General features: G+C 38.0%; 1 protein-coding gene across 1 annotated transcript in view; it reads right to left on the bottom strand.

Annotated features, from left to right (window-relative positions):
* Nucleotides 1-25,273, bottom strand: part of SEZ6L (seizure related 6 homolog like) — a 559,496-nt gene that overhangs the window by 39,276 nt on the left and 494,947 nt on the right. Inside the window, exons 11-13 of the mRNA XM_040351286.1 lie at nt 18,820-19,014; nt 9,817-10,008; nt 1,950-2,144 (exon numbers count right to left, since the gene is read on the bottom strand). Coding sequence (XP_040207220.1) covers nt 1,950-2,144; nt 9,817-10,008; nt 18,820-19,014 — 582 coding nt within the window. The remainder of the gene's footprint in view (nt 1-1,949; nt 2,145-9,816; nt 10,009-18,819; nt 19,015-25,273) is intronic.

The raw sequence follows: 25,273 nt of genomic DNA on the forward strand, positions 1-25,273 counted from the left end.
GTATCATTGAAAAAGCCTGGTTGGAAAGGCCTGTGTGTAGAGTAGAGTGGTTTTGCTGATTGTAAAAGTATTCATATTATGTTCATGGTTCTTATGCTGAATTACTAGGTTTAGATTTTAACCATAGATATGCTTTAACCATTAAAATTAATAGTAAAAATTATTGACAAATTGATCCAGAAAAATTACATCTCTTGTAATATCATTATCACATAATAAAACTTTTGAGCTACATTAATCAGAAGCTCATATTATGTCAGCTGCCTTATACTGTTTTAGGCGGACACTGTTGGATAACAAGTCATACACCTCTTCTAATTGTAGAAGCATTTGTTTTGTGTAACCTAGTAGAGATTCTCTCACTTTTAATGTCTCTGCTGGGTGACATAGAATGCATTGAAGGTTGAAAAGACCATCTGCTTACAAGGGCCGACTCAGGATAAAGAATAATTTGATTTTAAGAACATATACTTGTAAGAATATCCACTAGTAAGTTTTCTGACAAAAATGTTAAGAGTTAAGGACTAGAAGGACTTTTCAGTATGACTTTTTATTTCACAGTTCTGTGACATAACATGATTTATAGGATTATTCTTTAAATGCTTCCTTTCACTGCTGGGTAAATGTAAGCTAAATCTAATGAAACCTCTTTGATGCTAGAAGGGCACAAAATAACATCCTTTAGCCGATAAAGCCTTTTAAGTGACTTTTCTCATATTTTATGGCTTTGCACTCTTAGGCCTCGTACACACGACCGTTTTCCTCGACAGAATCCATCAAGAAGCTTGGTGGCAGAGCTTTTTTGCAGAGGAAAACGGTTGTGTGTATGTTTTCCATCGAGAAAACTGTCGAACTCGAAGAGGAAAAAAAAGAGAACAAGTTCTCTTTTTCCTCTTCGGGAGTCTCAATTTCCTCGTCATGTTCCTCGTCGGGCTGGTTTTCGAAGAGAAACACGTTCGTGTGTATGCTTAGAAACCCGCGCATGCTCAGAATAAAGTATGAGACGGGAGCGCACCTTCGGTAAAAGTAGCGTTTGTAATGGAGATAGCACATTTGTCATGCTGTAACAGACGGAAAAGTGCAAATCGTCTCTTACCAAACTTTTACTTAACACGCAGTAACATGAGATTACTAAAAGCAGCCCCAAGGGTTGTGCCAGTGGAATCGAACTTCCCCTGCCGTTGTACGTGTTGAACGTCACCGCGTTTTTAAAACGACGAGATTTGGTCTTGACAGTGTGTACGCAAAGAAAGCTTGTCAAGATTCTCGACAAGCCTAACAAGGAACTCGTCGAGAAAAACGATGTTTCTCGGTCGTGTGTACGAGGCCTTACAGACAGAGGACAGAGGAAACTAATGCTAGCCACACACATTACAATTTTCAGGCAGTTCAACCATTTTCAACACTCTTGATAGCAAAAGTGAACAAATGTGTCAGGACAACCTAAGATCAACAGTTTGAATACTTTTTCTGTTTCAATAGACAGTTTTGATGTTAAATTTCATTGACCCAATCATTGACCCATTCAGTTGGTGCATTCAAAGGCTGGTTTAAGACCCCTTTCACACTGGAGGCGTTTTTCAGCTGCTAGCGCCTGTAAAGCACCTGAAAAATGGCTCCCCTGCAGCCCCAGTGTGAGCGCCAGAGTGCTTTCACACTGGGGCTAACGCGGCCATGCTTTGAGTGTGAAAGGGGTCTAAATGATTGAAAGTTGCAAGTTACTAACTGAATTCCTGAAATGTTCACTAGCTAGATAGAGGCAAAGCTGTGTTCCCTTCAATCATTCAATCACTTAAAAAAAGTAAGTCCAGAGTTTACCTGAGCCCTGTAAACATTGACTTTGCAAAATGAACAGTCACTATTCCTGTAGTAAAATCCAACTTATTGTGTGAATGGTCAGCATAATATACTGAAATAGCGAAAGTAGAAAACATGCAGTTGCTCAGTACCTTTGCATACTGGAAGAGGTCCACTCCACTGAGAAGGCTGACCCAGGATACATTTAATAGTGACTTCTCCCATTAATTCGAAGCCTTCATAGCACATAAAAGTGAGTGATTCTCCAGGTAGATAGAGTCTTTTATAGAGAATTTGGTAGCCATTTTCTGGTAGACCAGGATTGTCACACGCAAGGGATTCTTCAGCTGTAAAACATAGAACAACCAACAGCTAAATAAATGCATATGGATTTATAGGACATACGGAAGAAAATATGGTATATAGTGTTTTGATATATGTTTTCTTTATTTTAATATTATGTTTAAGGCATTGTTTAATATGAATGTTGAAAGATTGAGGGTAGAGCTTAAGTTCTCAAGTAAAAAGCCTAACTGAAACATTGTAAATAGCCTAAATAGCCTATGTTGTGAATAGACTATAATTGCAGGAGATCAAATTATACACACAGCTGAATGACTTGGTGAGTGGGACATTTACTCATTCCTCGCAGTAGATTGGTGGGTTAGACAGAAGATGACAACCGTCATGCAGGCAGTGCTGAACTTTCTTTTTAGTCAAAGATGCACTGTATAAGGCCAGATGACAGAGCGTTGCTCATTTCAGACAGGTTTTGCATACCCATACCAGTCTATGTGAATATAAAACCAGGTCAGAAGGTGGTCAACTGCAGGTTAAATGCACCTGTCAATGCATTCTAAATGATCTCATAAGCATCTTAAACTGATGTCAAATTGATGTCATCAACATAAGTTCACAGCCCATCAACAGAGTCCTTAATTTTTAATTTTATAAATGATTACTATAGAGAAAACTATGATATTGAAGATTAGTATGCTTCTATAAGTATATTTGTGTAAACTTACATGAGAATTCTATATATATATATATATATATATATATATATATATATATATATATATATATATATATATATATATATATAATTACATTGAAATAAATGGTCGAGAAAATTAAAAGATGTAGACATACAGTACAGACCAAAAGTTTGGACACACCTTCTCATTCAAAGAGTTTTCTTTATTTTCATGACTATGAAAATTGTAGATTCACACTGAAGGCATCAAAACTATGAATGAACACATGTGGAATTATACATAACAAAAAAGTGTGAAACAACTGAAAATATATTTCATATTCTAGGTTCTTCAAAGTAGCCACCTTTTGCAGCAGACACATCTCTAGAACTGTTACGAGGAGACTGTGTGAATCAGGCCTTCATGGTAGAATATCTGCTAGGAAACCACTGCTAAAGAAAGGCAACACGCAGAAGAGACTTGTTTGGGCTAAATAACACAAGGAATGGACATTAGACCAGTGGAAATCTGTGCTTTGGTCTGATGAGTCCAAACTTGAGATCTTTTATTCCAACCCCCGTGTCTTTGTGCGACGCAGAAAAGGTGAACGGATGGACTCTACATGCCTGGTACCCACCGTGAAGCATGGAGGAGGAGGTGTGATGGTGTGGGGGTGCTTTGCTGGTGACACTGTTGGGGATTTATTCAAAATTGAAGGCATACTGAACCAGCATGGCTACCACAGCATCTTGCAGCGGCATGCTATTCCATCCGGTTTGCGTTTAGTTGGACCATCATTTATTTTTCAACAGGACAATGACCCCAAACACACCTCCAGGCTGTGTAAGGGCTATTTGACCAAGAAGGAGAGTGATGGGGTGGTGCGCCTGGTGACTACCTCTTGAAGCTCATCAAGAGAATGCCAAGAGTGTGCAAAGCAGTAATCAAAGCAAAAGGTGGCTACTTTGAAGAACCTAGAATATGAAATATATTTTTAGTTTCACACTTTTTTGTTATGTATAATTCCACATGTGTTAATTCATAGTTTTGATGCCTTCAGTGTGAATCTACAATTTTCATAGTCATGAAAATAAAGAAAACTCTTTGAATGAGAAGGTGTGTGCAAACTTTTGGTCTGTACTGTAGGTGCAGAAATGGTGCACTAGCTTTATATATTTCAAATGCCAGATCATAACTGTGGCAATGGGCATGCATTCTCTGCACTACAGTAGTATTTAATAATAATAATCATATTAATAATTATACACTGCATATAGTCATTTGCCTCTTTCTACTTTTAGTTCTGGAATTTGGCTATAATAATCTTAAAAGCTAATTTTTTTTAATCTTTTACATCTTAAAGGGGTTGTAAAGGTAAAACATGTTTTCCCTAAATAGCTTCCGTTAGCTTAGTGCAGTCCTCCTTCACTTACCTCATCCTTCGATTTTGCTTTTAAATGTCCTTATTTCTTCTGAGAAATCCTCACTTCCTGTTCCTATGTCTGTAACTACACACAGTAATGCAAGGCTTTCTCCCTGGTGTAGAGAAAGCCTCTTGAGGGGGGCGGGGGCGAGCAGGAGAGTCAGGACGCCCACTAACACACATCTCCTTTCTTTATCTGCAAAGTAGAGAGCGTCCTGACCCTCCTGCTTGCCCCCTTCCCCCTCAAGAGGCTTTCTCCACACCAGGGAGAAAGTCTCCCATTACTGTGTGGAGTTACAGACAGAAGAACAGGAAGTGAGCATTTCTCAGAAGAAATAAGGACATTTAAAAGCAAAATCGAAGGATGAGGTAAGTGAAGGAGGACTGCACTAAGGTAAAGGAAGCTATTTAGGTTTTTTTTTTTACCTTTACAACTCCTTTAAGGCTCACACTAGCACTCACACCCTGGTTGCATGAAATGTGGGGTGACCCAGTCACTGCTATTTCATTGCATAGTAGTTATGGGTATATATTTAAAAATAAACTAAGTATGCATAACCTAATATTTTTACCGCTGTGGTCTTTTGCGTATAAATACTTTTAGTTATAAAATAAACAAGTAATATATTATATTTTCATATCATGTGAAATGTACCCTTGTACATTACCAGTAGTTTGTTCCCATAGTCTAACCTCATTCAAAAGTGTACCATAAACAGGGAATACCACTTTTAATCTGTAGATGGAGACATTCGGTCTTGCTTGAATAACTGTCTACCATTCAGACAAAAACTGCAGAACAATTGCAAAACCATTTAGCTCCCAAAACAGACATAATAAGTGAAACAGTAAATTACAAGGACAAAAGGAAGAGTCAAATTTGTTGACATTTTGACACAGATTCAGTATATAATTATATGGGTGTTTCCTTGTATTGATTTCTTAGCTATCTCTTTGATGCAGTAAACATATTGTGACAGCTGTAATCAATGCATTCAATAGATCTGTTGATATGATGGACGCTGAATGTTGGCGAGTCACCTCCAAATAAACAACTCACTTTCTGTTCATTATTTCAGGCTCAAAGAGAGCGCACACTTTGAATTTGTTCATCGTGATGAACAACACTGCTCACTTCAGACTATGACAGTATAAACTAATTGTGTGATGAATATTTATTTACACCTGTTTTATAATTCACTATTGTCATGAAAAAATTCATAGAGAACATTATAAGCAGCGAAGTTCAATGCATACCAAATTAGTGAATGTAGCCCTATTTCAAGACCAATGATCTAAATCAGGGGTCTCCAAACTTTCCAAACGAAGGGTCAGTTTACCGTATTTCAGGCTGTAGGGGGGTCCATACGGTGGCCAGTGGGAATTAAAAAATGCCTCAGCATCAGTGAGAGTAAACAATAGCCCATCATTTTATTTGGAGTCCCATCATTAGTGTCTGTGGGGGAATGCTGCCCCATCATTGGTGTTTGTGGGGGGAATAGTGCCCCATCATTGGTGTCTGTGGGGGGAATGGAGCCACATCATTGGTGTCTGTGGGGAGAATAGAAAGTAGATATTTGCCAGCACACCATTGGTCGACACAAAGTAGCATCCAAACGGATTATTTATTGCATGATCACAACACAAGGAGAGTGTAATGTTTTAGAGTCACGCAGGATCCCTTCGTCATCACATGCCTGGCGAAGGGGTCCTCCGTGTCTCCGAAACATTGCATTCTCCTTGTGTTGTGATCATGCAATAAATAATCTGTTTGGATGCTACTTTGAGTCAATCCATGGTGTGCTGGCAAATATCTACTTTGTGACTTGAACCAGTATGCTGATGGTTGTTGCTGCAGCACCCAAGCTTTGAGAGCTTTTAAAATATTAAGTATTATTTGTGGTAGGATTAGTTCCCCATCATTGGTCTCTGTGGTAGAAATGGTGTCTCATCATTGGTGTTTGTGGGAGGAATGGTGCCCCATCTTTGGTGTCTGTGGGAAGAATGATGCCCATCATTGATATGTCAGTGGATGGAATGGTGCTCCAAGGGCCAGAAAAAGGCAAGCAAAGGGTCACATTTGGCCCACGGGCCCCAGTTTAGAAACCACTGATCTAAATCAAAGAATCCTGTAAATACTTATAATACATGGTGCATGGGACAACAAGGACTACAGTAGCAGCAGGTAATTTTCTTGACACAAGACAAAATGGGACTATGAGTGTCTGTGTCTCTGTGAAATTTTTAATTTATTCAGGTCAGGATGTATCTAATAGTAGTTAGTCACATTCAACTGGTCTTGTTCTATAATGTTGAAGATGTATAGTAGCGTGTCCAAGCCCCTTCTTCAAGAAGTAGTTTGAACAAGCTACGAAAAAATCTTCCACATTGCAGAACAACTCCAGTTGAATGTGACCAACTACAACTAGATTGACGTGTCTCCATGTTTTAGCAAATGTCATTTAGCCAGTCAATAAAAAGTTAAATGGTGACAATTTTTTGTATGATCTGCTTTCTCCAATAGCTGTAGAATGAGCTATAGGAGGAAGCAGGTTGTTTGATACTCAACTGTACAGACAAACAAACAAAATAAAATAAAAAGGTTTGATTTTTTTTGAACTACAGTAACAGTGAGTCTTCTGACTACACTCAATTTCTCCTGCATCCTCTTCCACCTACAATTCTTTTAGGCTTTACAGCCAATTTCTTACTGCGCATGCACAAGTCACGCTGCACCTTGTGAATGGTCTTGTAGTCTTCTGGGGCCTGTGATGTGTCCCAGAAAAATGTGGGGAAAGGAGGGGGGCTGAACGGGAAGTATGGGCGGGTACCTGTCAAAACTCCCCCAAAAAGTACCAAATGTGCCAATGGAGGGGAGGATGGTGCAAACAAGCACAACTTCCCCTTTTGCTCAAATTTTACCACATTTTCCCTAGAACTTAATGAATGTGGTAAAATTTGAGTTTGCAAACTTTGTTTGTCCCAGTAATAGTTTGTTTAGTCAACAATATTCTCTTACTTAATTCATTAGTCATTTATCTGTTCCATGGCACATGCCCTAAACAGAGTCCTTTTTCCATTTCTGGTAGAAGCTAGAGTGATAGTCAGATGATAGACTCTTGTATATCCCAGGGACTCTGGTGGGGATATATATGCACTTGTGTTATCAACTTACTACATCTGTTCAACTACTATGAGGGACCCCTATGCTTCTTGTTGAATTTCTAATTTATTTTATATTATCAAGAGTGTGGCAAAAAGTGTGAAAACAACCAACGGTGAGCATAAACACCCAAAGCTACAAAGTTAAAAACAAAAGAACAGCATTGAGATCTAGAGCCCTCTTGAAGGTGAAGGTATTAACTGAAGGTATTAAATCAATTAACCCAGTAGACTCCAAGTACAGTGTAAATAATTAGTCCACTAGGTGCCACCTACAGTTAAAACATTACTTTCGGTTTGACTGTGCCTTTAAAGCAACTTTTATCTCTGCATTGATTTATATTTACTGGTGTTTACTAACTAATTTCAGCATCATTTGCTTAAAGTGTCCCTTTCTTTTTGTCCAAGCAAATTAAACGTTTCTTGTAGTGCCAGCCATCCCCAGCTACATGCACTCAAAATGTTCTGCTATTGTACTGTGTTTAGCCATCGGGAGCTGTAAATGGAAACTTTTAGTTCTGAGAAAATTGTTGCAATTTTTGGAATTTGCATCAACTGACCAGATAAGGATTAGAAAAGCTAATTTGTGAAGTCAGTGACTAATAGAGTTTTCACATATCATGGGTTTCACCTGCATTACACTCTTAACTGTTCAAATAACTCTCCTCATTTGGCAGATACGTGTTGATGCCTTTCTAGCACAACTTAGTGTTTAGTCAGCAACTGTTACACTTGAAGAAAACAGAAGCACTTCCTACATAAAATGTAATTTCTGCTCTCATTGAAGCTTGTCTATATTAAAATAAGAATGTATCATTGCCTGCTGCAATATTGATTAACATACAGATAATTATTTTTATTGCTTGAAAAATATTTTTCTCTTTCATGCCAAACTATAAATAAGAATCAAGTATAAAACTTCAGAGGAAGAATTGAAGATGTTAAATGTACCCAAAACAAAAATTTTATTTGGATGGTGATTGGTTGATTTAAATTTGAATAACCCTAGTGGACTTCAGGGAAGCAATCCGTTCAAAACATCATTCCTGAGTAGAATAAATCTTCAAAGGGGCCACATTATATCTACTGAAAGACACACTTTAGTGTCATTAGTATTATAAAATGATTGCAACTTACAATGTTTTTTTTTCCCCAGAGAAGGGAGCCTTATAACACTTCCAAAAAGCAACCCTGCACTATACAAAACTCCCCAAGGAAAGGCATACATGTAAAAGAAGACTGTAAATGCGTATCTGTCCTGCTATCTGTGCTGCAGACTGCCACTTGGTTCTGTAAAAATTGTCCTCTGAAGTCTGCAAGGAAGCTCACATGGCAAAATGGAGGCAAACAGGAAGATCCAGTGAGAGCTGTGGGTGGACCAGGATATCACCCTTCTGAAAATTTTGGCTTCCCTATGGATATGCGGGGGAAGGGGGTGATTTCACAAAAATGGAGCTGCAATCTACAAGACAGAAGCAAAGACAACATATTCGCAGTCTTCTTTTACAGATATGGCTTGTTCTTGGCAGTTTTGAATAGCTGAAGTGTACCTTGAAGTATTTATCTGCAAAATGACATAAGAAAGTGTGTTTTTGATCAGTTGAAGAAAAAGATGGGACCTTGTTTATTCATTCATTTTAAATCCTAATCCACTGAGGACTCCCTGGAAGAAGAGAGCATCCTGCTCTACAGCACCATTTACCCTGGAAAAAGGTAGTTGCTCAAAGCCCAAACCAGGTACTCTTTTTAAATTACTGTTAGATTTTTATGTTTTCTCATAAAGATACCAGACAGAGAAATGTGACTACCTTGTTTGGATTTAAATTAGGCAAGAAAAAAAGGATTATTCACATTACAGTGCCTGGTAGCAATTTTTGGCTAAGGAGCAGCATATAGACATAGTTAAAGGGTCACTAAAGGATTTTTTTTTTTTGCTAAATAGCTTCCTTTACCTTACTGCAGTCCTGGTTTCATGTCCTCATTGCTCGTTTTTGCTCTGATGTTGCTGTAAAACTGCTCTGTTCTGGACACTTCCTGGTTGTCTGGCTCCGTATGAAAAAAGTCATGGGAGAGTTTAGTTTCGTTTTCCTTGCCATGACTCGCTATGGCACTGTCCAGCACAGAGGCATAAAATAACATGCAAAGACTAAACTACTTTCAGTTTCGTTTTTGCATCTAAGAGGCACATTATATGATTGATTTTTATCTATTTTTAATCGTTTTTAAAAGGAATCAGTTAACTATTATGTCTCTATACCCTGTAAACAGTCATTTCAGCAAAACATTTTTTTTTTCCTTTAGTGATCCTTTAAGCAGGGTCAGTTAGTTCTTTTGTGATGGTCAGATTGAAGACAAGGTACAATAAATTCTATGATATGACCTAGGAATCCTGACAAAATAACCCCAGGCAGTACAGTCACTGAGTGCCATTCCCAAGACAATATATGATTTGCTTACAAACACAGTGGGGGATTTTGGATGTCCAAATTGGGGTTCCTGTTTCCCTGCTGTAGCAGGTCAGAAGAGAGCTTCCTTCAAGCACAAAGCCTGTGTCACAAGTGTACTGGATGGTAGTGCCCACGAGAAGGACTGGGTCTGAGATAAGACGAGTGGAGTGATCTACCTCTCCGGGGTCTGTACAGTACATGACTGCAAAACAAAGACAGATATAGCAATTAATATTACCATAAACCGCACAAATAAAACGTGAAATGACTCACACTAAAACAACGTTCTCACAATTAAACTAGGTTACATTTCTTATTGTCGAACAGAAACACTATACAGACAAACATAAGAACATTTCTCGGAAGCCACAGTTATTTAAACAGTAAAATAAACTACAATGAAATTCATTTTTTTAATAAGTATACAAGCTTTGGGGAAAAACATGGTATTTAGTTTCAGCACATGAATGTCCACACTAAGTGTACGTGAGTAACAGCTGTAAATTAAATGAACCTCTTAAGTATGCTACAATTACAGTAACAGATGCAAATAACCTAATATATGTAAAAGTATGAATGAGAATAAAATACACAACCAGTCTAATGCAAAAATGTATTTTATATATTTTATGTACATGCATATAGCAAATAGCCATGCAAGTAAGACACTAAGGGTAAAAAAGAGACATTTTTAAAGCACTGAATGTAAAATTCACCAAACATTCTCTGCAGGTGTCCCTTATTGATGCATCATACTGCTTTAATAATATGGCCCAAGTATGAGAGTTAAAAACAGACGTATTTTTGTGTAACTAAAAAGACAATTTTGAGGATGATTTACTAATGGATTTGAGAATGTTCACAAACTAAAATATGTGAAAAGCCACTCCAATTGGTAATCAATGGCCCCTTATTTTTTTAATACATGATGAAATACACATTTCAGACATAACACAAGGGCACATTCCTCCATAGAGAATACCTGCAACAAAAAGATATTAACTGGAGGAAGACAGTGCCTGCATTTAAGTTCTGGTTAACAATTGCTAATAGCATTCCTGTGGATGTGTACAAGGTAAAGAGGTGACATTAAGTCCAGGGTCTAAAAAGGCAAAGCATAAAATATTAACAATAAAATGGATCACTGAAGCATTGGCAACTTGTAGTTTTACATGAAAATCAGATGTACGAGGTCTATAGTATATATCTGAGGATTAAAGGAAAAACCAGCGAGACTGCATTATCAAAAGCTTACACTGAATTATATGCAGTTCATCAATATTGCTTATATATATATATATATATATATATATATATATATATATATATATATATATATATATATATATATATATATATATATATATATATATGTATTTCCTGGGATTATCATATGACTGTGATAGTAGAAAAATCGTTGAAATTAACATTTTTATGGGTCTAAGACACCATGGGTGCTTGGTGACTGCATATCGTTGTTTTGACCAAGCATATGCAGTACTGGCTTTTAACGTTGTCATTGTTTTTGTTAAAATCAGGAAGACATTCACCTGCTTGCCCATTCCGCCCATTCATCCATTCAATGAAGTTCTAATTTGGAATTCTACATCGTTACAGGATGACCACAATAAATAAAGGTGGAATATACAGACTACAACTTATATTGTAGGATGACAATTAGGTAAAAGCACAGGGGTTAAAGATGTTTAAGACACCGAAAAGCTGTGGGAGAAATATGTTGTAAACAGATCAAAATAAAATCACCTTTTGCAGTGAATCCAATATCTTTTTAAACTGTTACGATTACTCATTTTAAAATGGTTACTGATTATTTGAAATAGGAGTCAAGGATTACTCAGCATTATGTTTTTAAATATTTTATTATTTTTGATGGAAGTTACATGAGCACATTAAATAATATTAATAATAGCAATCTTATATACCAATAAGCAAGTACAAACACTACCAACTAAGTAAAAGAGAAGGAAGGTCTCTGTGCAGTACGATTACAAAAAGAGTCAAATACCAAACAAAAAGGCATTCACAAAAGCTTTAGAGTTTTACAATAAGGAACAATTCATCTAAAGATAAAATGGAGACAAATAAAGCCGATCTTGTCAAGATAACTACTATCGGTTGAACTTCATATCTTCAAAAAAATCCATAGAAGATGAAAATATATATTTTTTTTAAATATGTAAATACAAAACTTCACTCAAATGATTCCAAGTCCAGTTTACATCCACAACAGAGATGGTATTAAATTATCACTTTGTAGGGCTGAAGATTGTAGAGGAAATGTATAAGCAAACCTATGGCACCCAGAGCTGATGGTGAGATGTTGGTCCTGGTGAATTAAATCATGGGCTAAATTAGTACAATAAAGCAATTTGGGTAACAGAATAGTGAAATTATGGCATGCCATACTTTTAAGACCATAAATCAATGCAATTATTAAAAATGTGTTCCTATGTAATAAAGAGGGTTTTTACATAATCATTCTAGAGTGCAGTAACCCAAAGCTTTCCCAAGTACAGTAGCCCAAAGCAATAAAGCAGAATCCATCTTCCACTGGTCTGACTTCAGCAGAGTGAATTCTTGTTGTTTTATTTTATTTGTGCTGAAGAATAAGAACTTACACACAAGCACTCTATTGAATAGAGTTTACTTTGACCAAGTGCAATATAGATTGGATAAATAAAGATGAACATTTTAACTGTAGATTAACTTTGTTGCTAATGGATTCTGATTAATGACCTCTGCAATTATTCAAATGAAAACACTGATAAGACAAATACAGCCTTACTCAACAAAGAGTTCATATTCTTTAAGTGTAACCTGTCTCTTTGAAAGATATTGTGACTTGGTGACAACTGTAACATTTTTAATTTATCCTTACTTTTTATTCCTTTGGCAGTAGCCACCAGGACAAAAAGTGAGGGTGAACCGCCCCAATGGGAATACAATAAAACCCAAGAGTTGTGCTTGTAATTCCCCATGCTGTCCAAAAAAATATTTTTAAGAGACTATTCTTAAGGACAGAAACCCATAGCAAACTACGATAAGCTATCTTTAACTGGTCTAACTCCAAGAGTGTGAGTTGCTTTAGGTTTCAAAACTGAAAGCGGAGTTCCACTCAAAAGTGGAACTTCCGCCTATCCACTTCCCCCTCCGGTGCCACATTTGGCACCTTTCAGGGAGAAGGGGGGAACAGGTACCTGTTTTTGACAGGTACCGTTCCTCAATTTTGGAAGACCAGACCATGGTCAGTATCCCAGAAGTTCGGCCCCCTCCTCCTTCCTCTGCTGCCAGACCAATTAGAAAGTGCAGTGGGGAACAATCTGTGAAGACAAAAGGCTTCACTGCCGGATTTCTGTATTAGGAATGGCGGCTGTACCCAACAGCCAATCCAAAGATCAGCTGGGACAACGACATCGAGGGGTTCCTTGGACAGGTAAGTGCCCATATATTAAAAGTCAGCAGCTGCAGTATTTGTAGCTGCTGACTTTTATTTTTTTGTCAGGGTGCCGGACCTCCTCTTTAAGATTTATCATTTAAGACTAAAACATTTTATTTAATGAAGCTGATTATGATTTTAAAACTGTGTGTAACTATTTGTATGAAAGAATCTAAATGCCTAGAATGGAGTATATCGTAAAGAAGAAGCTTCCAAAATCTATAATGGAAAAATACAGGAATTCTTCTCAAGTGTCTATTAGAACACTAAATCAAATATTGTGGTATATATTACTACAATATTGGTGTATAAACTGCTCTGAATACATATATTAAACATATATATATATATATAAACTTGTATATATATATATATATATATATATATATATATATATATATATATATATATATATATATATATATTCAAAATAAGGAAAAAAATCACCACAGTAGCTTCCTTTACCACTATGTATTGACACTTCAAGGCCAAGGATAAAGACTTTGAAAGACCACCCTGTTTATCAATTGGGAGATATGATAAATTATCATACCTATCATACACTAACAATATTCAAACAACCAATGTATCTGAGCAATTTTCATTATTTTATTTTTACTCTGTATATGTGACAATTATGCAGAGCTAGCTTCTATGCAAGTATGTGCCTACAATAGGGATATGAGATACAGCTAATGCACTTTAGAAATTAAACATACTGTTATTATGTTATGCATTATTAAGTAGGTGTGCATACAAGATGCAAGAAAATTAAACATTTACATCTAGGTAATATGCCATCACAACACTTTAACATGCACCTTATTTCATGTGGAACACAAAGCAGCTAGAATTACACTGAATAATATCATAAAAACAAACTATAACCCTATAATACAGACTAATATGAATGTAAACACTTCAATATCTATTAACAATGTGAAGTATTTAACACTGTTGTTACTTTTTCCATGCAGTTTATTTGTTATCAGCCATCTTAGACTAAGCAAAGCTTAAAGCACATCTAGAGCCATATTTTTCATTTTGGGTAGAGAAAGGAATAGCTAAAGCCCCTGTCAGGATCTTTTGACATCTGTGGTACATTGGGAAGATTCCCCCTGACTTCTAAATTTATTAGACACAACAGACAGTTGTAGTACATCTCCAAAAAATGAAAGAAATCCCCTCCTAGACAGCCGTCCTCATTGGAAGATTTTACCCCACATGTTCTGGTGCCAACTTAACATTTTGGATTTTCCCTTACTTTTTGTCCCAGTGATGGTCCCAGGACAAACTGAAAAAGAGTGAATCTCCCAGTAGGCACACCAACAGAAATAAAAACTGACAGAGCTTCTAGCCTCTTGTCACTCTATCCAAAACTTAAATAAAACAAGAAAACTTGTCATTAAATACATTTTAGACTGCCCACAATACAACTTATTATTTGCCAAGGCAGCCATCTAATTTTCTTCTGACGCTTTAGGCCTACAGATATCTTCTGGGCTATTCAATAGCTGTGATGGAAGATGCAATCATGTCCAATATCCAGACCAAAAGCAAATATCTGTCAATTGTGGCTATCCCTGTAGATGGACATAGTTGAGATGGAGAGTGTCACAACCCAAACTAGCTATACAGGGACAGATTCATAGCTAAGGTCAAATGAGAGCTTTCAACGCCAGCAATTCTGTTCGAAAGAAGTTCTTATCCTAGAACCACTACATATCTGGCAGAATTATAACATTTTGCTTTGACTACACTGAGTTATTATCAACTTAACAAAGACTTGCATCAGGCAATGTTCAACAGAACATTTAACTATTCACAATAAAAAGGCATTATCCAATATTCTCAGTTGTGATTCTGGAAACATTTTCATAGACGTATATGTTAGTCAGAGCTATTTCAAGCTGAGTAATTTATCAGTGTATTGGATCTTTAATAGAGAAATGAGCACACAGGTAAACAAACATATACACAAATGAGGATTTTTCTCCTATACATTATATTTATACGAGTTTCTCTGTCATCAACCAATTCTCTTTATGAGCAGTCTAATTTAAAGCTTTGCTCCAATCATACCTTCCCCCATTTGGTGTTCTCTTTTAATTATTCCTTCTTATTTCTGCACTCAGTAGATGCAGAGAAGAACATACATTACAAAATAGATATAATGTGCAGAGCTGCATGGAAGGCATGGTTTTGTTTTGGCTATGAACATCTTTTTCATTTTTTTGGTGTGCTTGCCAAAACCAAAAACCACCTATTACACTTGCATAACCCAATAAGGTCACTTTTTTAACATCTGTGGTATGTGGTAAATTCGGATGCATTGCCAACAATACTGTATGTTGTAGGCAAAAAATGGTGGTAATACTGAATATTATAGGCAGAAAATGGTCTCCTACAATACATGCAAGAAAATTCTCTACAGTGGATGAGATTTCTTAATGGCCGGTATGAATGTTGGCATGCCTGTTTAATAGCGATTTTTTTTCTGCTCTGAAGCAGTTTTGATAGTTGTTGCCAGGTGACTAGCCTTTTGTCACCATATCCTTTTAAGTGTTTGCTTATCCATCAATGCCTGATCTTGCCAAATTTATCAAACTTCCTCTGATATCTGCAACTTATTTATTCTGTATAAATGGCTGAATACACACATTTGTACCACCCGCACAACTAGGTATTACTTATTAACACAAGAATGGATTTGAAAATGTATGTTAACACAACTTCCTTTCAAAGGGATATATCCCTAAACATATGCATAGTTTTTTGTTATTACATAAATTGTGCTCCCTGATATATAAAACCAAAAACCTTCCTTAATGCATAAAACAAAACTGCAAACTAACATTACTTATAAAAACCTTCTAAATTTCAGTGCTATTATAGAACTTGCAGACTTTTGGAGTCCTTATGACTAGTAAGTAAAAACTGATGCAATGATATTTCTACAGATGCACATCGAAACTTGGACCTTTTTGGGTACCTAGTCTAAATTATAGGGGTTCCTTGATCAGGGTGAATATACAGGTGGAGGGATGTTAAATACAGATTAAATTGATATTAAGCTCAAAACAAAAGCTTATTATATTGCAGCTTGCCAATTATTAAATTATTAAAGTGTAAGTTGACCTTTACAGAAAAATCTGTAAGGTGAACTTACACAGGACCCCCTCCTCACCCCCCCCATCCCTCTGACCTGGAGAGCGGCGATCCCCTGCTATTAGGTACAGCATACCATTACTTTTATTTTCATACAAGCTCTTGAGTTTAATGTAGCTGGATTGTGAAACATTCCAGCCCATGTGTCTTAAGGTACCCATAAGCATGAGATGTGAGTGACTCAAGTTGTTCAGGTGATGATCTCCTGTTTGCAGAAGCCTTAGGCTGAATATCAGGTGGTATAAGCCGGTTTTTATTGAACCAGCTGATACTACCCGATATTTGGACTGTGTACGGCAGCTGGTCCAACAGAAGTCGGCTGATTAACTGGCTTCTGTCAAAGGAGCATTACCAAAAAAGGTCTGCCAGTTGTCATCCAATCAGTGCCCATGGCTAAGAGCACTGACTGATGTGTTCTGGTGGGAGGGACAGTGTCAGAACACAATAGCTCAGATCGCTGTACTAATATCAGATAGTTAGTACTAGATCTCCTCCCAAGTTCTTCCGTTTTTTTGTTGTTCAGCAGCTAGGTTGAACAAAATAAAAAACTTACTGCATGTACTAGGCCAGCGATGGCAAACCTTGGCACCCCAGATGTTTTGGAACTACATTTCCCATGATGCTCAACTACACTGCAGAGTACGTGAGCATCATGGGAAATGCAGTTCCAAAACATCTGGAGTGCCAAGGTTTGCCATCACTGTACTAGGCTTTAGACACTACCATCCAATGATCCAAGAGAGAAATGATGGTCTTAAAGGTTAGAATTATGGTTCACTGTTGCGTCCCAGATAAACCTGCTCCATACAGTGTCTGTTTGGATCTCCCATAACCCCCTTGATAGACTAAATACTGAGGTTCTCATCAGTGTTTATGCAGCAAGTTGGGTCAAGACACCCAAAGACATACAAGACATCCTTTGATGGCTATTTGGAGTGTTACTCTGAGCAAGGAAAAGGTAAAATGACTAAAACACTGCCACATATTTGAGCAAAAAATGTCATACCCAACATTGGAGCCATAGTGAAAACAAACACCCACATTAACGCATTGCTGAACTTTAAAAAAATAAAAATAAATCTTAAAACACATGGATTTGAAGCTCAGGATGATTTGGAGGTAACCTATTAACAATTTCCCTGGATCTTTGTAGAAATAGGTGTATAGGTGAAATGGAAAATCCAATTGTTTGATGGCTGCATCTGCCAATGTGTGCACTCATTGAAAATGTATTTCTATTACCCCTGTGCAACCTGCAGGTCAGAACAAGCATTTTAAAATGCTGCTCTATACTTGTAAAGATTCAGCCACTGATCTAGAAGCCATCTTGTATGGTAACCATTTGTTGCGTATATCCCTGTAAAAATCAGCAAAAATTGATGTTGGGCCCCCTGATCTGTTAAACCTTTTTTTACCACAATTTTTAAGATCAGCATAGATGGTCTATGTTGATGTCAATTAAATTACACTCCAAAGTTTCACCAAAATGTTTGTAAAGCTTTCGAGTGGGGAAGGATTAAATTACCTGCCAGCTTTCATTGCTGTCTGTGTTTCCTCACATTCTGTCTCGCTAGTTGAAAACAGGAAATTAAAAAAAATCTCCTTGGTGGAACCATAATATAAGCACTTGCCCCTGGAACAAGGTGTCTCTGTTGGGAAATTTCCTCTTCCTTTCTGTTCTTATTTTCACACGGGTTGATTTAATGATGGCAAAAATACTATTTAATGTGCAAGGATAGTTACACTTTGCAAGTGGATATTGCCCATAACTTAGCAAATGAGGTGAATCTCTGCTGATCTCCATCAGCCAATCATAGGCAAGCAAAAATGCTGTTATTTTTTTTTTCCATGTACGTAATTTGATTTTCGTTGCAAAGTGAACTTTCACCTTATTCATTAAGCTTTTCCCTAGCAAAATGCAACTTCCCTTGCAAAGTGAACAGCCTGTTTGTCTTTAATAGATCAACTCCATTTTGTCTACATGACTGAATCTCCACCATGGGGACACAAACAGCATTAAAAAAATGACAGGGGTCAAAATCCTTACTATATCCAAAATGAAAAAAAAAAATCTTAGACCTGAAATGGAAACATTTCTATTAAATGTACATTGTTTTATAGTAACAAGGTTTAGTCTGCAAATCTGCATAATGATATTTCTAGAAAAACAACACATTCCTCCCAAACACTGATTAGCACTTATTTTCCGACTAAAAGATCCTTAGAAGTGTGTATGCATGCTCAGAAAACACACAACAAGAATAATGTATTCAAGGCAACGATTCATATAAACAAAAGTTGATTTCTGAAGATGAATGCCAATTGCTGAAGATTCAGGAAGGCCATGGAATGATCTAGAGTGGAGTAATAAAACTGTGCGTGTCTTACTTTTCTCACAAAATGGAGGGTCGCTACTCCAGCTGAGGTCCCATTGACAGGTCAGGGTTTCGCTGCCTACAATATCATATCCAGGGTCGCACTGATAAGTAATTTTGGCTCCTCTGACGAGATCCGTGTGAGATGTAGTCTTCCATCCATTTTGGATTTCAGGTAGTTCTGAACAAGAGTCATTCCTGGACACTTCTATAATATATAACAAAAAGAAACTGGTTGAAAAAGGAATTGTCATGATGCTAATTTACTAACAGAGTGATTATTTTACGATGGGCTCTATCCATCTAAAATTAAAAGAAAAAAAATTGGCTTTAGGTTTTTTAATTTTATTTTAACATTTCTTTGAAATATATCTTATTTCCTTTCTGTGTAGAATGTTCTATGACTATTTGATAAGTGCAAAATACCTGCTGATTCTGCCAAAAATCTTATGAGCTAATGCCCTCCTATGCACTTTGTGCATGCTGCACTTTTATGAGATATTTTTGTGGACTACAAAACACCAACCTTTATGTTATGAAGAAGGGGAGAAGGGGAGGCATTCTGCAGTCCTATCCTAGGGTGACAACATTAATCCTTCATAGATCCAGTGTGAGTATTGTCACCATAAAGACAGGATGGCAGGATTGCCAGCTGAAAACAAAGGGGGGAAAAAAATACGAATACAGTCACAACATCCAAGGACTGAGGAGCTGCAATATATTACTTATTTGTTCTTGAGCTTTAAAACTCTTTAAAGCAACATTTTACTTTGCTTTAAGAGAGCAAAGCAAAAAGTTTGTCTTACTGCTACCCCCCTTTAAGAATCACATATTTGCCTGCTCTTCAATTCTCTCTCCACAACTTAGGAAAGGGAACCCATGTAGGCTTCGGGTGACTCTGATAGGACTTAGCCCTACACAGGGCTATGGTCTCTATTTGCTGCCCCACCCCATGTGCCAGTGTTGGGCTAGTTATTAAAGGATAAGTTCACATTTAAAAAATATAATAAATGCACATCTTTTTTTTTTAATAGGAGCCTGGAAAGCATTGCACCCGCTGGTGCCATGCTGGACTTCTGCAGACTTGTCAATGTATCTGCCTGCTCATACCTAGGGACGGCCCATCCATTAAGGGCGCACAGCCGCACCCCCATCCATCACCAGCTCCCCTATTCATCCATTCGTCCCCTTTCAGAACACCGACGCATGGATTCCAATGTGGAGGGGATGTTTTTTTTGAAGCACCGATTAGAGCCAGATGCTCTAATAGGCTTCAATATAGGGTGGGCTCAGGTCACAGAGAGTGCATTCCAGGCCCACCCAGCTGTGTTACAACAGCAAATCAATATTTGCTGTTGTAACACTGATCCACCTCCCGGGCCAATCAGGAAGTGGGTTTTAAAACCGGTCACCCGATTGGCTGAAAGGACAGGCGATCCTATTTGATGCCTAGAAGGAAGAGCACGGGGGGTGGGTGCCGCTCGGGGGTGGGGGCTTGTTTGCGCCACCCCAAAAAAAACACCAGCTGCCACTGCTCGTTCCTCATACTGGCAGGCAGAAGAATCAGTGGACTAACAGAGTGCTCAACAGGCCCTGGTATTTCATTGAGAACTACAAGCCGACAGCCACAACATCTGTCGGTACTTGTAGTTTCATATTCACATAATGAATAATGCGTCTGGGTTAGTGGAGCCACTTTTATTAAAATAGTGAAAGCGAGTGGGGAAGAATATCCCCCACTTGCTGTCACTAGATGCAGCGGATCAGGGAGACACTGCAGGAGTGGAAACATGTTCCATGTTCCATCCTAAAAATGGGTGGAACATGAAACATGGTCCCAAAGGTGAACCTATCCTTTAAGCACCAGCGCTGTCATGTTATAGGAATGAGAGAAAATAACATGCTCCTCCATACTTGGAAGTATTTTCTTCAGTCTCCCTGGCTTAACTGCAAGAGGGTGAAGCAAAGTAAAAGGTGAATATGTGCCACAGGTGAGGAGGCATTACAGCACGCATATTGCCTTATCCTGCATTGGCAAAGGCCAAGTTTTCGTTTTAAAGCCGAACTCCAGGGAAGTATAAAAGACATACGTTATTGCAGCTCTGTGTTTATTAACTATTTTATTTTATATAACAGTTTTTTTACTTACAGTAAAAATGTATGACTTCTCATTTAAATAATCCTCTCAAAAAACTGGGCAATTAATACAGCATACAGTGAAAAATAAATATCAATACTAGTGGATCAATGAGGCTTTAAAGGACCAATAGGGAAAGTTGGGAAATGAGGGAAAGTAGAGGGAGGGCGAGTTCAATTATTTTAGGAAACTGCTGCTTATACATATTTCTATCATAGTCTCAGTTTGACTTGCCCAGCTTTAAGACAGCCTGATCTATTTTAAAAAGTGGATCTACACTAAAAACTATTATTTAGGGAACAATGAGAAATGTTAACGGTGTCTAAGCAGAATCCTGAAAGATTTAACTTTTGTCTTGAAAAATCTCCTGAAAAATAGAAGTACGCTTCCTGTGTCTGCCTAACATCTCATAACTGCGTATCTGAAATAGAATATCATTTGAAGTTGGCCATAAACTGAGAATTTTGTCCCGTGCCTAAAGAACCATCTGAAAAATGCTCAGCGGTTGGCTTTGCTGGCCTTCGTTTGTTCTACAAAAGATGATTGTTCGATCTGCTGGAAAACGGCTACATTTAATAAGATGCAGCTGCTGATGAGATATGTTGACAGCTGTCAGGCTGGCAGTCAAAATGTACAGGCCACAGCAGGAGATTGAGTGTATGGCAAGCATAAAATGCATTTCCACTTTTGTAAGCAATCAAATTCGAGAGAACCCAACTATATGTTTGTTATGTGTTTCCATTCACACAGAATTTCAATTTTTTACAAGTATTTCTTACCTTTTAGATGTTTCTCAGGACAAGGTATCATGGCTGACTGCAAGGATTTTTGAACAATGTCAGACCGAGTCTATCCCAAGCCTGTCCTCATTAACATACAAAGAAAGAAGCCCAGCCCATAAGCATTTTATTAGAAAATACGGTGTTTAAATCTAGCAGATTAAGATAGTTAAGATCTGCCTGCACAGTACAGACAGGGTTAATTATGGCAAAAACAGCTTCCCAGCACCCTCACAAACAAAGAGCGTTTTCTTTGCTGGAGGGTCCAGAATAAAGCATCTTAAAAAAGGTAAGCTTCATTTTGTATTTATTTTTTAATCATACTATAGGAATGAGGACGTGTGACAAATATAAAGTAGATGTTATCCCAATTTGGCTGCAAAAGTGGCTACACACTTCAAGGCACTGCTTTTTGTGACTGCTAGTCTCACAGGATTTTGAGGAAGATTTGGTGATGCTGTTACCCCTTCGCGGATTTCCTTCCTGGGAAGGAAGCTATGCCTAATGCCGCGTACACACGACCATTTTTCGGCATAAAAAAAAAACGACGTTTTTAAAAAATGTAATTTAAAATGATCGTGTGTGGGCTTCACATCATTTTTCGTTTTCTGAAAAACGACAAATTTTGTTTTCGAACATGCTGCATTTTTTAACGACGTTTTAAACAATGTCGTTTTTCGGGTTGTAAAAAATGATCGTGTGTGGGCTAAAACGACGTTAAAAACCCGCGCATGCTCAGAAGCAAGTTATGAGACGGGAGCGCTCATTCTGGTAAAACTACCATTCGTAACGGAGTAAGCACATTCATCACGCTGTAACAGACAGAAAAGCGCAAATCGTGTTTTACTAACAGGAAATCAGCTAAAGCAGCCCCAAGGGTGGCGTCATCTGCATGGAACTTCTCCTTTATAGCGCCGTCATACGTGTTGTACGTCACCGCGCTTTGCTAGAGCAATTTTTAAAAACGATCGTGTGTGGGCAATGTTGTTTTAATGATGAAGTTGGAAAAAACAACATGCTAAAAAAAAAATTTTTTTTCATGCCGAAAAATTATCGTGTGTACACGGCATAAGAATCTGCAATGCAAGAATCTCCCTGCTTTTGCTTCATTTTTTTTTCTTGATTTTGTGCTTTCTGCACTTTACCTGCTGCTTCTTGACCATCATCTTACCAGTGATTAGTTCATCAGTCAGGCAGTTCCATTGTAAAGTAACAAGGTCATGCCTCTACCAAAATGGCTGTGATACAGAGACACAGTGCAGATGAATACATAGTAATGTAGTTATGGCGAAAAGATTACCGTATCTGCATAGGCAATGGCAATTACCATAGGCAATACGAGGGACTAATCCTTTGCTTCTTTTTTTGGGGCAAAACCACAGTTCAGGTCCTCTTTAACTTGAAGGTACAAATGACATGGATGTCACCCTTTTATTACTGTAACCTGTGCAAGTGAAACCACTTTACACAAATTACCATCTCTCTTTAGCTTATTTATTACTTGAATGAAAGGAAATAATTTTTATTGCAGATTCTATGCCAGATTTTCTAACAGTTAAAAGACAGCAAAAAGCACAAAGTGCTCCACAATTAATGAGACTACCTGTGTTTGGGGTTGGAAGCCTGAATGCTGCTGGACATTCCAGGAAGTGTATTGAATAAAATAACTCTCAGTAGATTATAGACATGTGCACTGCCAAAAAAAAACAAAAAACGCTGATCTGTACCTGTATAAGCGCGGCTCCCACCGCTCAGCTGATTGTCGGCTCTCTCTCCTCCACCCATTGCAGCTGTGACCCGAGGCAGAAGAGAGGAGAGGAATCAGCTGAGCATCCAGAGCCAAGCTCATATTGGTACAGTTCAGTGGATTTTTTACAGAACACAGGCACATGGACACAAGTTATTAAGGTACAGAGGGGATAAGACTATTTGATCAATGTGGGTCAACAGCCACTTTAATAATTACCGTATTTATCGGCGTATAACGCGCACCCCAATTTCAGAGGGAAGTTTCAGGAAAATTTTTTTTTTTAATTTTGTGGTTCATCTGCAGCCTCAATGCAGCCTAGCCTGTGCCCAAATGCAGCCTGTGTCCAAATGCAGCCTGTGTCCAAACGCAGCCTGTGCCCAAATGCAGCCTGTGCCCAAATGCAGCCTATGCCAAAAATGCAGCCTGTGCCCAAATGCAGCCTATGCCAAAAATGCAGCTTGTGCCCAAATGCAACCTGTGCCCAAATGCAGCCTGTGCCCAAATGCAGCCTGTGCCCAAATACAGCCTGTGCCCAAATACAGCCTATGCCCAAATGCAGCCTTACCTTCTCTTGTGGGAATCGCCGAGCTGTCATCCGAGCCGAGCCATCATTTCCTGTTCATTTGGCGACAGTCACACACACACACACACACACAGTCCCGCCTCCTCCTTCGGCATTGGACCAGCTTCTGTGATTGATAGAACACTGGTCCAATGCCGTTGGCGGAAGCGGGAATGTGTGTGTGAGGTGTGCTGAGTAAACAGGAGAGACGTCGCGATAATTTCCCGCGGCACTCGTTCCCCTCCGAGCCGAGGTACACACAGGTACAGTATCGGCGTATAACGCGCACCCGTGATTTTCCCCATATTTTCAGGGGAAAAAAGTGCGCGTTATACGCCGATAAATATGGTATGTTACCAAAACAAGTGTGCTATAAATTGCCTTCAGCATTGCTCCTGTTTCTCCTTGCCAGAGGCTGCCATTTTGCTGAAGCCCAGAGCCCCAGCAGTAAATCATAAAGTGGAAGTAATCCCATGCAATGTATAATAATGTAATGTACAACTTTGTAATTATTGTGTTTTTCATTGTAGACGTTGTACCCATATTTTTTATATAGAAAGCTGAAGAAGCACTGGATTTATGCAAAACGCGTAGACGCTATATTGTGTAAGTTACAATTTTTTATCAGAATATAATGGTATATTTTTTACACTAATAGATAGATACTGTAACATTTTAAGGTCCACTGGCTCAATGTTGTGCAATTTACAAACCTATATCAAATATATATATGGATCCATTTGTTTATCAGAGTTGTATATTTCATACACTAATAAAGATTTTGGAACATTTTATATATTTACTTTTTTATGTATTATATGACACACCAAACATCCCCTTACTCGGGTACTTGGGGTTCTCTTTTGGCTAAGGTTCAGGTACTATCCTTTTTGTGCCCCCTTCTTGCTAAAGTGCTCAAGGCGGCCACCTGTTCTGTCCACCATTCAGTCTGACCAACAGCAAACAGCCAAAAAAATCTTTCTCATCAGACAGTCGTGAATAAAAAATGTATCAATGTTTATAACAGAAGAAGTGTAGGGCTTTGGAGTCACTCATTGCAAGTAAATCATCTACATCACTAGAAGAAATAATCAAAACCATAAACAATTTTAAGGAAAACTGCTCAAAGCGGGGTTCCAACCACAATTAGCATTTTTTAAATGTATGTCCTTTCATCATGCGTTTTTATAATATAAATCCGGTCACTTACTAGTTTACAATCCGCCGCCGCTCTGCATA

This window comes from Rana temporaria, chromosome 1, assembly GCF_905171775.1.
Source record: "Rana temporaria chromosome 1, aRanTem1.1, whole genome shotgun sequence".
NCBI lineage: Eukaryota > Metazoa > Chordata > Amphibia > Anura > Ranidae > Rana > Rana temporaria.